The 15936-nt window shown below is 36.1% G+C and overlaps 1 protein-coding gene across 2 annotated transcripts in view; it reads right to left on the bottom strand.

Annotated features, from left to right (window-relative positions):
- NEDD4 (NEDD4 E3 ubiquitin protein ligase) overlaps positions 1 to 15936 on the bottom strand; it is a 165041-nt gene that overhangs the window by 32982 nt on the left and 116123 nt on the right. For both annotated transcript variants that reach the window (XM_003827870.5, XM_003827871.6), the window contains 6 exons: positions 14541 to 14591; positions 13000 to 13061; positions 10184 to 10286; positions 3476 to 3642; positions 1265 to 1382; positions 1011 to 1178 (listed from right to left, as the gene is read on the bottom strand). In XM_003827870.5, coding sequence (XP_003827918.1) covers positions 1011 to 1178; positions 1265 to 1382; positions 3476 to 3642; positions 10184 to 10286; positions 13000 to 13061; positions 14541 to 14591 — 669 coding nt within the window. The remainder of the gene's footprint in view (positions 1 to 1010; positions 1179 to 1264; positions 1383 to 3475; positions 3643 to 10183; positions 10287 to 12999; positions 13062 to 14540; positions 14592 to 15936) is intronic.

Consider the following 15936-nt stretch of genomic DNA (forward strand, 5'->3'; position numbering starts at 1 on the left):
AATGTTAAAACTTCAGGCCAGAAGCAGTGGCTCATGCCTGTAATCCCAGCACTTTGGGAGTCTGAGGCAGGTGGATCACTTGAGGCCAGGAGTTCAAGACTAGCCTGGCCAACAGGGTGAAACTCCTCCATCTCTACTAAAAATACAAAAATTAGCTGGGCGTGGTGGTGTGCACCTGTAATCTCAGCTATTCAGGAGGCTGAGGCATGAGAATTGCCTGAAGCTGGAGACGGAGTTTGCAGTAAGCCGAGATAGCACCACTGCACTCTAGTCTAGGTGACAGAGTGAGATGTCTCAAAACAAACAAACAAACAAACAAACAAAAAACCAACTTCAGCATAACTAGGAGAGAGAAAAGCAGTCCCTAACATCCAAGAGCTGGCCTGGCACTCATAGGTAAGATCAAGACAAAATCAAGACCACTCTGTAATCGTGGCTGAATATAGACAAAACATGAACATTGTCCAAGCCACAAAATACCAAACATTTCCCCATCCTGGCAAATGTGAGTGACTGTTCTACTTTGCTAATCATAGCTTTAGCCTCACTACAGATAAGATTTGAGATACAAAATCATAGAATTATCCCTGCTTCCCAACAGCATCTCATGTAGAGCAAAGTCCTGCTTCCTAAAACCCTCTTCAAAATCACCTAACAGGAGCCCAAATCCCTGAAGTCTTTTCTAACATTCTGCTACCAAAACACCAATGGTGCGTGTTCTCCCTTGCTGAAATGAATAATAAACCCAACTTGTTCAATGAAAAATGTGTCCCTAGTGATTTTTGACTGGAGGGCACTGACATAATGGAAATTTGGATGCCATGACTCTGGTCCATACTACTAATGAGGATATTTGAAAAATGACCATGTTGTAAAGTCCCAAGGTCCCTAACGTATTATTACATATTATTGCATTTAAGACAAAATTTTACATAAAAGTTAGTTGTTGAATAGTATAATATGTATAATATAAACTACTGAAGCCGTAACAAAATCTAAGAGCGTCTTACTGAGCTGGATGCTGGCTGGCTCATGGCTGAATTTCCAAAAATGGTGAGTCTGGCATTCAATTCTTCTGCAAGATGAGTTGGAATATCCAAGTTACTTGATGGTGGAGGTGATGGGAAGGCCTGGCTGCTATACATGGTGGCTTCATCTTCTCTTATAATTTCCCAGTTCTAAAATGAACAGAATAAGCTTGAGCCACACATACTTTATTGCTATAGCATGTGTCTTTCAAGGAGAACTAGGAAACTACTTATACCTCGGAAGACTCTCGGTTGTCAACACTTTCTGTTTCCTCGGATATCTGCCGCCTGGTGGTAAATGCACGTTGTGCTTGCAGTTGAATGTTGCCATTCTCAGCATCTGTTAGGTTGTCCCTATATTGGAAGTATAAAAAGCCATCATCCATGTCTTAAGTAGTTAAAATGATTGTCAAAGATTCTGTGATCATTGGAAAAAAAATCTACATTACATCAATAAAAAAATTTATTGTCTTTGACCAAAGGCTATTTCAACATGCAAAGATTCAATCATGGGTAGGCAGACTGGTATATTTAGAGTACCTTATGGAGTTTAAGGTTTTGTGAAAAGGTATAACATGTCTGATTTGATATTTTAGTTTGTCACTATGTCTAGGATAATGTCCAACACATATAGGTACTCAAAAATATTTGTTGAATGAATAAATATCAGAATGCTTCATAGATTATTTCATTGTATTATTTTGCCATGTTATTATAAGAGTAATACAGTTACACATACATACATCTTTGTGAATCAGATAGTACATTTTCTAGAATTGGTCTTAAGCCAGGAGTAGAGTACTCCATGCATGAATGTGAAGGGCAGAATGAAAGATGGTGTAAGAACTTTATAATGAAAAGCTTAATGGTTTAGGAATTACATATCTATTAGTAATGGTATCTGTTTTTCGTAATATACAGTCATGAGCCTGTCCTGAAAAAGGTAATAGTAAAGATTTGTCTGAGCTTAGGAGAGGTACAATAAATCAGATTGGACGGTTAATGAGTATTAAAAAAAATAGAAAGAATGAATAAGACCTAGTATTTAATAGCTTAACAGGTGACTACAGTCAATAATAATTTAATTGTACATTTAAAAACAACCAGAAGACTATAATTGGATTGTTTGTAACAAAAAGGATAAAGGCTTGTGAGGATGGATACCCCATTTTACATGATGTGATTATTATGCCTTGCATGCCTGTATCAAAACCTCTCATGTACCCCACAAACATATATACCTACTAGGGACCCACAGAAATTAAAATAAAAAAAAATCAGATTGAACACCCTTACCCCAGTCATTTATATTATTCTAATTATTTGCATTTAATATAACCAGTCTATCAGATCAAGAATTTTGTTCAAATATTTAATAATAAAATTATTGTTAATTTATTTAATGCGACATGAGCTCAGGCTAGTCAGAAGACCAGTTCTTACTGTACCGTAGCTAAAGAAAACATAATTTTGATACATGGTTCTAAGGGAATGCTTCAGTTTTTTTCCCCCTAAATATTTGATTTTGGCTACCTGAAAATGACATCAGCCACAGTGAAAGAACTGTGATTTTGCTCATGTAAGGCTTGCCATAATACTGAGGTATGCAACAGCGCAATTCTGCAGAATTTATAGTGTCTTCAGCTTTGCAGTCTGTACGTCACTCTATGAAGACTGAAGCTTCTGTGCCATGAAGTACTTGAATTGCTGATTTGTTTTGGAAGGATTTGAGAACAGAAAATATCTATAAAAGTGCTTGGCATATATCAGGCACAAAATATCAAAGCCAAAAATTAGGAGGCTAATGAACACATTAAAAAATTACGAGTATGTTTCAAACAGAAGACTAAAGGAAGACTTTATAAGACTATATGGAAGGAAAAATGTAAGGGGATTTGAGAATAAATATGAATAATGGGAGATTTTATAAATGTATATACAGTCTAATAATAAAAAAAATCACTGAGGAGACATAAGTTAGAATATGTGGACATTGACCAGACTGTCAAATGCGCGTTTAACGTAATACCCTTATTATTGAGTCCTTTATATTTTACAAGTAATTTATATTTTAAAAATAGAGTACTATAGCAATTAACATTTTATTATATTTTAATAACAAACTACAAAAATTCTCCAAGACTTCTAATTCAGCCTAAAAATAAAAATGTACCATTTGTGGCTACATAAAATTAAAAACCTATTAAAATTAAGACACAGTTAAAAGGGTAGTATCTAGAGTCAAGTAATTTTGAATATTATCAAGTCATTTAAAAAACGAAACAGCAGAGTTAGGATTTTTAAAGTCCTGGGCAATAAAAATCCTAGTATTCTTATAGTTTATGGATCACTATACTGTTATGAATCCATCTGAGACATGACTTCAAAATGAAAATTCGTAGTTAAAGTGTTTCCAGATTAAAATTGTGAAAGCCATCAGCACATACTGAGGGGTTGGTCTTTTCCACTGTGTTCTTCTAGATTCATGGTTTACATAATAGGTCCTTCCAAGGATATCCTGCCTCTCTTCCCACCCTGGAGGTAGAGGAGAAGGTTCTTGTTGTTGCTGCAAATGGCAAGCAGCATCTGGTTGGTCCAAAACAACCCAGCCAGGCTGAAAAATAGGATGGCAGCAATTAAGTTTACGCATGATTTTTTTAACTTTCTAAATTATATGCTAAAGGAAATTTAAAAAGAAATTTATTATATCAAGTTTTAGAAATTATGCATAGACAGAATAAACAATCCTCAACTTTTAAGACCATAATGTAAATACTTTATGATAATGAAGACTCTTTTTGCAAAAATGATAACCATTTAAATTTTGTTTAAAATTGTCTAAAAATTTTTCAAAAAAAACTTTAAAGGCACAAGCCTGTAAAGTTTCCACCAGGTTCTTCCTGGGTGACAGAACCAGATCCCATCTCAAAACAACAATAAAACAGAACTTTAAAACAAATCTATTTAAAATTTTCATAACAAAAAAGTAATAAAAGTATGTGAGGTGACAGATTTAATTAGCCTGATTTAATCATTTTGCATTGTAAGTATATATCAAAACATCACATTGTCCTCCATAAATATATACAATTATTGTCAATCAAAAATAAAAATTTAAAAAATCTAATAGAAAAAAAGGACAAAAAATCGTTTAAATAAACAACCACGGAAAGTTGGAAAGTACTGAGAAATTGAGAAGCATAGTTTAAACTACTAGTGTAATCTTAGGCTGTTCTCTAAATTATCAGCTGAATGAAGGGCAAGGATTATTTCTTATTGGTCATTGTCTTTCCTACAGAGAAAGCACCTTGCTTACGGTAGAAATCAATAACTATCTGACACATGGAAAAAATCATTTGATAAAGGTCAAATATACAGAGGGGCAAGATGGGGAAGGCAAATGATTTAGAAATAACTGCTACAGTGAACTCTCTAGTGATGGAAAAGTCATTCTCATTCCCTTGTCTGATTTCTCTCTTTCTCCTCTGGACCAAGGCAAGGCATTTTATCAAGTTATAAAACAGCCAAAGAAAGATTTTTAAAAAATGCACTGAGAAGTTTGGTTTCTCAGAGATTAACAAGGGGCAAAATTGACATAAAGCCTTAGTTAGGGCAGTTAAAGTAAGGAATTGATAGAAAAGAGTAGCAAGAGTTAATGCTTTTATATGAGAAACCTCACAAAAGAAAAGGCAGTAGGTCAAAGATTCTATTAAATACTGATTGGTTAGGAAAGCATTAGAAACTGAAATAAACTGGTGAAGAAAACTTTAAAATGCTCCCAAAAGGACACAAAAGAAGACCTAAATAAGGGAAAGACATAGTCTGTTCTTGGCTGGGAAGACTCAGTCTCACAAAGGTGTCAATTCTTCCCAAGTTAATCTATAAATTTGCCAAGATTCCAACAAAACTGTATTATGATTAAAAAAAAAAATAGGCCAGGTGCGGTGGCTCAGGCCTATAATTCCAGCACTTTGGGAGGCCGAGGCGGGCAGATCACTTGAAGTAGGGAGTTTGAGACCAGCCTGACCAACATGGAGAAACCCCATCTCTACTAAAAATACAAAATTAGCCAGGTGTGGTGGGGCATGCCTGTAAATCCCAGTTATTCGGGAGGCTGAGGCAGGAGAATCACTTGAACCCGAGAGGCAGAGGTGATGGTGAGCCGAAATCACGCCATTGCACTCCAGCCTGGACAACAAGAGTGAAACTCTGTCTCATAAGAAAAAAAAAAAAAAAAAAGATACGAGGCAACTCTCAAGTTCAACAGAAACATAAACAAGCAGGAATAAGCAGCACAATTTTTAAAAAGAAAAGCAAGAAGTGAAGATCAACCCTACCAGGTAAAAACACATTATAAATGACAACAGTTAAAGCTGTGTGGTTCTGGTGCATGCATCGACAGGCAGCTCAATAGATTTGCCCAGAAAGAAACTCAACTTTATAGGAATTCCGGCCAGGCACAGTGGTTCATGCCTGCAATCTCAGCACTTTGGGAAGCTGAGGTGAGGGGGTCACTTGAGGTCAGGAGTTTGAGACCAGCCTGGCCAACATGGTGAAACCCCATCTCTACTAAAAATACAAAAATTAGCCGGGCATGGTGGCGGGCGCCTGTAATCCCAGCTACTCGAGAGGCTGGGGCAGGAGAATTGCTTGAGCCCAGGAGGCAGAGGTTGCAGTGAGCTGAGATCGCACCACTGCATACCAGCCTGGGCGATAGAGCAAGACTCTGTCTCAAAAAAAAAAAAAAAAAAAAAAAAAAAAAAAAAAAAAAAAAAAAAAAAAAAAAAAACTTTATAGGAATTTAGAATATGATAAAGACATTTGAAATCTGTGGCAAAATAGGCAGATTACTTAGAAAATGGGCACCCATTTGGAAAAAACTTCACTTGAATCCCTACCTCATGCCTTATATCAGGATAAGTTACAGACTGAATAATATCTAAATGTTTAAAAGTGAAACCAAAAAGTAGTAGTAACAAACTTTTGAAAATTTTAGAAATATATTTTAAAAGTGGGACACTGTTAAGTATGACACCAAACCTTGAAGGCATGAAAGAGAAGATCCATAAATTTGATAACAAAACACCCACATTTGTATATGGCCAAAACTACTAAATAACATTAAAAAAAAAGAAAGAGCAAATGACAAAGTGGCAAACATTTTTGGTGCTTTGATAACTGACACAGAATAATTTCCTTAGATACACAGAGCTTCTGTTCTAGGCCTGGAGATCAGCAGTAAATGACTGCTGTGTGACAGGCAGTGGACTGCTTCCAAGATGGAAGAGAATTCTTCCACGTTGGAAGGCTAGACCTGAAAACGAGGCCTCAGGGAAAAGAGCTGGGAAGGAAAGGAATGTTTTTTGGTAGCAGGGAGAAATGGATAGGGGTTTCTGCAGCAAGGTTGATCTAGTTTGGCTAGCTCTGTATGGAAGGTGACGAGTAGTGGGGTAGGAAGATGACAGAATAAATTATTTTGGGAGACAAGGTCTGGAGGGGAATTTCTCTCTTTCTTCTCTCTCTCGACAGGGTCTCATTCTGACACCCAGGTTGGAGTGCAGTGGTGCCATCACAGCTCACTGCAGCCTTGACCTCTTGAGCTCAAGAAATCTTCCACCTCAGGCTTCAGGTGTGTACTACCATCCCAAGCTAATTTTTAATTTTTTTGTAGAGATGGGGTCTCGTTATGTTGCCCAGGCTGGTCTCAAACTCCTGGGCTCAAGCAATCCTCCTGCCTTGGTCTCCCAAAGTGCTGGGATTACCAGCGTGAGCCACTGTGCCCAACCTTTCTTCTTTTTTTTTTTTAAATTTTTACTTCTTTTATAAGAATTGTTATCTCTATTTTTTCTTTTTATTGCCCAAATTTAATTCTCTTCTTTCCTTATATCCTCTTACTTTGTCTGCCCATCCATGTTGATCTTCCTTCTTTCTTTCTTTTCCTTTCTCTTAAATTATGATAATACAGGATGTAGCATACCTAAAATTTAGTCTTGCATATATTGAATCAGATTGTATGTTTCTGGTTTCAATCCCAAAACATGTTTTTATATTTTACTCTTTTGACAAAATATAAATTTAACATTTTTTGGTTGAATATAACCATTGATTACTTTTCCTTTAAGATTAATACAATTTATTAATAAAATAGTTCTCACTACTGCTGTAAAGGATTATAAAAATACTCAGTGCTAGAAAAATGGTACCAAAAGAATATTTCTTTTAAAGCTTCTTAGAGATTTCTCTCTTAAATGTCTGCTTAATGTATTTATATTATCTGAGTAAATTCAGGAAGAGAAAGAACAAAAATTCATTTAATTAAGGGCTTAAAAAAGACCTGTCTCAAATTTGTGGAAGTAGAGTTGTACAATCAAACACAGCTTAGAAAGACTGGATACAATGCCTCTATACAGTCAATTTTTTGGATAGAAGGCCTTCCTATTAAATATGTATCAGCTGCTATTCTTTATAAAATAACTTTCTAAGTATCAATGAACCTTATTTAATTTCTAACCGCAAAGCCAATATGTAATTGCTCACAATTTAATCAAGTCAAAGAGGGTCAGAAAGAAAGCATTCAGAGGTACAACCAACATTTTATGTTAATTTTGTAAAATACATACAACTAACCCTAAAGTTGCAAATGGTACAAAAATCAAATGTTACGTAACTATCTATTATAGCCATACTTTACTACAGAATACAAACTACCTAAGAGTGAGCTTCATTTCAAAATTACAATTGTTTTCCTTAAATAGTAGAATTTTATATATACAGTCACAAACTAGCTGTCAAAGGACTAGGCAAGACTCCTCTAGTCATTAGCTACACAGAAGGTAAATAAGCACAGATTCATGTGTTTGAATTCCTAGGGCCTTTCATAAATAAACTCCTACAAGCTTACATCTCCTGAAATTATAAGGTGCATTCTGAGGGAATTCAAACACTGACACATGAGACCGCAAAATGAAGTGAAGCAGTTCTCTCCACAGAAACTCAACTGTGAATAGGGTCCTATGATGCGTGCATGTGGGCAAAACTTGGAGCAGGTTACTAAATAATGAAATGCTGTTAAATTTTTTCAAGTTACTAAATAAATAATTTTCCTTCTTTACAGCAGATATCCTTCATTTCAAACAGAATTCCATTATTCAAGATACTCTGGTACACCAAAAAGCCAGGTAGAGAAACTTCTACTGAATGAATACTTGAAAACTTTACAAACGATTATTATACGAAAATCAGAGAAAAATACCTAACAAAAAGTTAATCAAATAAGTGAAGAGAGTTCTTTGATCACCAAACCAGGGGCTATCTATACTCTGTGATTTGAAGAAAAAAGGTTCTTTCCTAGCTGGGTGCCGTGGCTCACGCCTGTAGTCCCAGCACTTTGGGAAGCCGAGGCAGATGGACGGCTTGAGGCCAGGAGTTCAAGACCAGCCTGGCCAACATAGTAAAACTCTGTCTCTACTAAAAATACAAAAATTAGCCAGGCATGGTAGCACATGCCTGTAATCTCAGCTACTTGGGAGGCTGAGGCATGAGAATTACTTGAACCCAGGAGGCAGAGGCTGCAGCAAGCTGAGATTGCACCACTGCACTCCAGCATGGGCCACAGAGCAAGACTCTGACTCCAAAAAAAAAAAAAAAGGTCTTTCCTTCTATTATTATAGATTCTCCTGCAAAGCAAAATCTCATTAGTGCATTTAAAATTTTCCCAGAAAGCTCTGCTGCAAATTCACTACCTGTTCTAGAGCTTTTCTTTCTCAAGGTACATGGGCATGTGAGGTAGAGCCTAGCCCCTGGGGAAGGCCCTCAGCTTCACTGTTCTTATGGAGACCTAAGCAGGCCCTCAGTCAGAGGAGAAAGTGTTAAGCAAGGCAACAAATAAGAACCCTCCAGAGCAATTTGGTGCCATACGCTGTGTGCTTTGCTTTCAGGAACTGCTGTTAATATGGTTTGGCTGTGTCCCCACTCAAATCTCATCTTGAATTGTAGCTTCTATAATCCCCTCGTGTCGTGGTAGGCACTCAGTGAGAGGTAACTGAATCATGAGAGTGAGTTTTTCCGGTGCTGTTCTCATGATAGCAAATAAGTCTCATGAGATCTGATAGTTTTATAAAGGGCAGTTCCCTGGCACACACTCTCTTGCCTGCCACCATATAAGCTGTGCCTTTGCTCCTCTTTCACCTTCCACCATGATTGTGAGACCTCCCCAGCCATGTGGAACTATGAGTCCATTAAACCTGTTTTTAAAGCTTTATAAATTACCCAGTCTCTGGTATTTCTTCACAGCAGTATGAAAATGGACTAACACAGCTACTGAATAAATGATACTTCTTTTTGATGATAATGTGCTTTCAAAGGGAACCTCAAGGAGCAGGTGTTTTTTTGACCCCTTTCCAAATCATAAATTTTTTTGCTGGAAGAAACCCTCGAGGTCATCTGATGCCATCCTGTCACTCTGCAAACAAGATCCTGAGGTTCGGAAAAGTTCAATGACTCACACAGGTCTGGCTAGACAGAGTGTGCAACTAGGATTCCAGTCTCCAAACCCTATCCAATTCTATTCCAAATACATACTTTCTGCCTCCTACTTGCTTACTCCAGATGCATGTAACTCTACACAAATCTTGACTTGGACTTTCCTCTCATCCTGTCATCCATGAAAATTGTTAAATTCTACTTGGCCCACATACAGAAGGCTCTTTATTAGATCACTTAAATTTTCCTTGCTCCCTAATTCCCCTCCTTTCCTATGAGCCCTCCCACCATAATAAGAATATTAACAGGACTTAAATTTCATAAAAGAGTTCCTAATCAGTGGAGTCTCCTCAAAATGTCCATATATTTAACTTCAAAATACTAAATTGTGTTCTTACTTTAATGGAGAATATACAGTTTTAGAAAACTTTGAAAAACTAGATTTATATTCTATTCTCTACTCCTTAACCTTTAAGAAGGCCATCAATAATGGCCATTCCTTCTACAGAAATATCCTTAGAGGAAAAACTATTAATGCTTGGGTGAAATAAACATCCAAGTAAATAATCTTCATTGCACATGTTAACTTCATTCAATAGTTATTGTTCTTCAGAGTACAGTAAAATAAGAAATTAAAAATTTTTTAGTTTAACCAAATATTTATAAAATCTCACCTCTAATTCCTCAGCCTGTTCTGCATTATCATCTTCTGAGCCACTGGTTTTAGGTAAATAAGTCATTTTTAGTCTCAGATAACCTTTAACTCTTGATTTGTGACTGTAGAAAAGAAAATAAATATTCATAAAACTTTAACACCGGGAGAAAAATATTCAATTAATAAGAGTTTAATGAACACCCACTAGGTACCAGGGGGTCTACAAAGGGAGGTTCAAAGACAAGTTCCAGGGCAGAAGATATCTAGGGAAAGGAATAGAAGGTGGAGAAAAGGCAAACATATATAAATAAATAAATAAATAAATAATTGTTATGACACAAAGAAGATGCTAAGGAAGTTTAAGTGAACGATCAGAGACAATGTCAAAGAGAAGCTGGCCTTTGAGTTGGGGTTAGAAGATTGGGGAGGATTCTTACCTGTGGCAGTAGAGGAAAAGGCATATGAGTGGAGAAGAGGGCAAGATCCAGGAAACAGATGGGAAATTTGGGATGCAATTAAGGAAATTGCAGTAGTTGAGTTTGGCTAGATTATAGGACATGTAAAGGGGACTACAGGAGATTGGGATGGTCCAGAGGTCATGCAAAATCAGACAACTTCAGACTTTATTTTGCATATTTTGGTAAATCACTGAGAATTTGGGGGATAGAGAAAGGCATCCTCAGAGATGTGCTTTAGGGATACTAATCTGGCCATATTTTTTTGGATGACAGAAGAGTACAGGGCAAGGCCTGATCAATGTCTGAAACCTGCTACATCTCTTTGGCAGCTGTTTGAATCTGTCACACATTAATTTACCTAATCTATTTTTATATTGTATCACCTCTTTGAATAATCAGTTGTCTAAGCTAAAGGCTGCTGCCTGCTGTAGTAATATTTTAAATCTTTTGAAAACCTGTCTTTCATAAGCTGCTGCTGCTTTTTTTCTTCTTCTTCTTCTTCTTTTTTTTTGTTTGTTTTGAGACAGCATCTCCCTCTGTCGCCCAGGCTGGAGCACAGTGGCTCAATTACGGTTCACTGCAGTCTTGACCTCCCAGGCTCAGGTGATCTTCACACCTTAGCCTCCTGAATAACTGGGACTACAGGCACACACTGCCATGCCCGGTTAATTTTTGTATTTTTTTGTAGAGACAGGGTTTTGCCATGTTGCCCAGGCTGGTCTGGAATTCCTGGGCTCAAGCAATCCACCCACCTAAGCCTCCCAAAGTGCTACGATTACAATGCTTTCATAAGGTTCTAATTTAAGGCTTAATTCTATTGTCCTCATCAATTCTAGTATCCTATGATTTACTTAAGAAATCCTTACTTGTCTCAGCTCTCTATATAGATTTTTTGGGGATGATTTTTTACAGATATCAGATATGTAGCAATTACCCTTTGTCTTTCTAGACAAGAGTCCTAATCCTTTTATTCTGTCTTCAAGAGATTACCTACCCCCACTCCCAAGCCTCCCCTAATCTTTTTAGCTCTTCTCTGTATGGTTCTCATGGATTTGGCAAATTTAGTGTATCCTTTCATGAGTAGTCAGTGAAATCCTGATGCTTATTTCCAAGGCCGCTAATGTGGCTTGTGTCTCCATACTGAAGGAGATGTGAACATTCTGACTTGTGGCTATAAAAGATGGATACAGAAAATGTGCTCAGACAATGTTTTGTTGAAAAGTTTCTCTACAATTGTATGTTTCATGTCTTTTCAATTGGAAAAGAAGCCTCAAGGTTTTGACTTAATGGGGCTCAAACAAATTTAGGAATGTAGTACATTTTCTATCTGAATAAAGTTCTTTCTACACTTGCAATAATATTCATTGCAGACAGAAGAAGCAAATTGTATTTTTTAAAGATAAAGACGCTAGAAAGCATGTGACAAATTGAAAAGCAGGCTGCTAGGACAATCGAATAAGAAAAAACAATTTAGTTATTCTTGATATGCAGATGTCACAATCAGTCTAAAATTAAAAGACTAAAAGAGATTTACATTCCAGACATCTACAGAAATTAAATGTGACTTCCTTTATAGAGAGTAAATATTAACAGTCAGTGAGCACTCCTTTTCATTTTTTTAATATTTATATTATAAACAGTAATTTTAAAAATCATTTTTAAGTGAAAAATTTTACTAAGTTCCAATAGTACATTTTCAAATGCATTTTATAGTTTAAGAAACAAGACAAATACTGTTGCTTTCACAGAAGTCCTTTCTCTGCTTTAGTTTGACCTTTTTGACAGTAAATCCACACACGTTTTCACTAGATTTTACTTGTCAATGAGGTATAGAAGATCAAAAGGAGTTTTAGTTACAGCTTAAATTTAAATTTTTTTGATAAACATCAAGTAACTTTGTTTGGGAAAATGGAATTATAAGCATGCTATTTGGGTTTTAAATTCCAGTCTTATGTTATTTTCTCTAAATATTTGAGTCTTCTGAAATATTAAGTATGCAAAATATAGTTAGGTTTTTCTGAAATTGGCTTTGTGCACGTCGAGTTAGGTAATGGTTTTAGATGAATTCATGTTTGTGATTTTTTAAAGCATAGTATGACAATATGACATAAATAGCCTTCTAGTCTGATAAGTATTAGGAGAATGAATCTTTCCCAAAAGGCTGTGATCACTTTCTGTATTTTCAGAATGTTTTGCAATGTGCATACAGTACTTTTAATCAGAAATAGCAATGAAGCTTTTAAAATAATAATAATAATAATAATATTTAGAAGTAGCTTATTTACAGAGGTTTAAACCCGGAATTTCTAATAAGGCTACTGTAAGGTGTAATGAAGAGATAAAAAATTTAATATGCTATTATTTTATATTTACTGACCTTCTTGGATGAAGAACAAAATCCTTAAATGTATATGGTCTCTCCAATCTTGGATTTTCTGTCTAGAATAAAATAGTGGGTTTTCAAAATATATCTATAACACCAAAAGCATGTACTTTTCAAGAATACTCATGAACTATCACCTAAGGCATAATTTAAGTTGGAAGTGAGGAAAAAAAGTAGCTTTAGTTTATCAAATGCTAACTTGACAGTGCTTTCACTTTCCTGCTCAAGAGGAATTGCAGCCGACATCACAACTCAAACGAAAACTAGCTGAGCAGGTGGGTTGTGGAGCCAAAGGCAGGGCAGAAGAGAATAAGCAGAAAAACAGTATAGAGTGGTTAGTATGTTGACATCCCAAAAGAACATGGACTATGCACATGTCTGCAGGCTGGCTTGGTTAGAGCATAGAGATAATTCTAGGAGATCAAAAAAGTCAACAGCCTGGAAAGTTAAGACTGGATTAAATATATTACTGAAAGCTTATGGTCCTGCACACTGTTTAAAAAAAAAAAAAAAGATTATGCTCTGGAAAGACTGTGGAGAGCCAATTAATATAACTCACAAGACTGAAAAAGAAGTATTTTTTCTCTTTCTTTAAAATTCAGCAGTTGTTAGTTTTTATTATCCTTCTCTGATGTTTTGCATTGTTAACTACCCAGTCTGCCTTGAAACTCTTTTCTTAAATTCTCATGACATTATTTTACTTGGCTCTTTTCCTGTTTCCCCTTGTCTGTCTTCTCTTTCTTTTCTGATCCACTCACGTTGACTGAGGGTCAATGGCTGGCCCTCCGTTCTTATCTCTTTCATCAGGAGAGCCCATTATTCTCAGAGATTCTGCTGTTATCTGGACAGTGATAACACTCAATCCTTCCAGTCCCTTTTCCCTGCCTAGCTGATTTTTATCTCTCTGTCAGCAGTCTACTTTAAACTTTCATTTTCTTTGTTTCCTATCAAAACTGTTTGTCCAAAAATAAATTTTTTGCTTTTCAAAACAAAATGGCTTTTCTTCCTCACTTTTCTACGTGAGACGCCACTCTTATCTTCCAAGTTCAACTTGTATTATCTTTACTTCTTGCTTATTTTCTTAAGCCTCCATGTCAGACATGTGATTCAATAATGTTCTATTTTGCAATGTTTCCTGAATCTGTTTTTCTCCTTGCTATATTCTTAGTCCTGATTCTTAGTGTTTTATGTTTCCATTGTCGTAAACTATCTTAGTTTTCTTCTGTGAGCTTAGGCACTCCTCATTCTAGTTATTCAGCAGAATATTTTCAAACTAATCTTTTTTACACAATGTTTTCACAATGCCAACAAACATCAGAAATTCTCTATTTCTCACTGGGGTTCATGAACGGAAATCTTAAAGAGAAAATGGAAACGGAAAATTGAAATGAGTTTTTAGAAAACAGTATGCTCAATAAATAAAAGTAGTATACATTTGATAAATCAATTATTTACAGTAGCTATATTATATATGTAAGTATTTATTAAATTAAAAAAATAAGCACAAAAGGAAAATCATGGACACCTATACCAACCGGTAATGGATAAAGTGGAACATCCACTTGACCTAGGAAATCATCTCTTGTCTATAAGAGAAAGAAGAAAAAATATAATTAGTAATACGCTCAATTCCTTTAGAAGAGTTTGATGAGATAGTGCCACCATTCACAGAAAATGTAGAATTTTTTTTTTATTCAGTCATATGCAGCATCAATGGAAAATAAAAAGTAATGTGGTACAACTTCTGGTAATGGCAGAGTAGCATATATTAGATTAATCCTTCTGCAGATAACAATTATATTCTGTGACAAAATACTAAAAGAGCTATTTGAAAGTACAACAGAATGACCCCAAACAAGCAGAAACTGGAGGGACGTCAATCCTTCAAAGAAGGAACTACACTAGGTAAGATTCAGTATTTATATGGCTTTTCCTCTAGTAGTATTCTACAGTCCACATAATGCAGAGAGCCTAGAACTTAAGCTGAAATCTGCACTATTACTGGCTTGAGGAGTCAGAAGGCCTAGTTTGGGGTTGACAGCATATCTAGAAAAAGAGGAGAAAAATCCCAGAAAAAAAGAAGCCACCAGAGTTCTTCCAAATCTATATATAAACTCTTACCTAAATCCCTAGTTTTACTCTGAACTGAACAAGTGAAAATCAACAGATGGAAGACTGAGAGGGCTCAGCACTGATTTCAGCTGATGTTCACCAAAAGGGAAGCAGAATTTGGAGTTCAGCTATGTTAACTTGCTAGAACAAAAATCAACACTGGGCATGGAGGCTTACACCTGTAATCCCAGCACTTTGGGAGGCCGAGGTGGGCGGATCACCTGAGGTCAGGAGTTAGAGACCAGCCTGACCAACATGGTGAAACCTCATCTCTATGAAAAATACAAAAATTAGCCAGGTGTGGTGGCACATGCCTGTAATCCCAGCTACTTGGGAGGCTGAGGCAGGAGAGTGGCTTAAATCCAGGAGGCAGAGGTTGCAGTGAGCCAGGACCATGCCACTGCACTCCAGCTTGGGTGACAGAGTAAGACTCCGTCTCAAAAAGAAAAAAAAAAAAGAAAATCAACACTCCTCAGGGAAATATAATAAAATTCACTGTCTCTATTAGTTACTATATTCATTGTCCAGCCCACAATAAAAAAATTACTAGACATGCAAAGAAATAAAAAAAAAAAAACCCAGTAGGAAGAGAAAAAGTAATTAACAGAAACCAGCCACAAGATGACGCAGATCATGGAATAAGCAGACAAGGAAAATAAAGCAGCTATTATAAAGATGTTCAAAGTACTTAAAAGAAAAATAAGGTCATAATGAATGAAAAGATGGGGAACCTCAGCAGTGAAGGGGAAACTAAAAATGAATCAAATGCACATTTTATTTTATTTAATTTTATTTTTGAGACAGAGTCTTGCTCTGTCA

Source organism: Pan paniscus, chromosome 16 (assembly GCF_029289425.2).
Source record: "Pan paniscus chromosome 16, NHGRI_mPanPan1-v2.0_pri, whole genome shotgun sequence".
Taxonomy (NCBI): domain Eukaryota; kingdom Metazoa; phylum Chordata; class Mammalia; order Primates; family Hominidae; genus Pan; species Pan paniscus.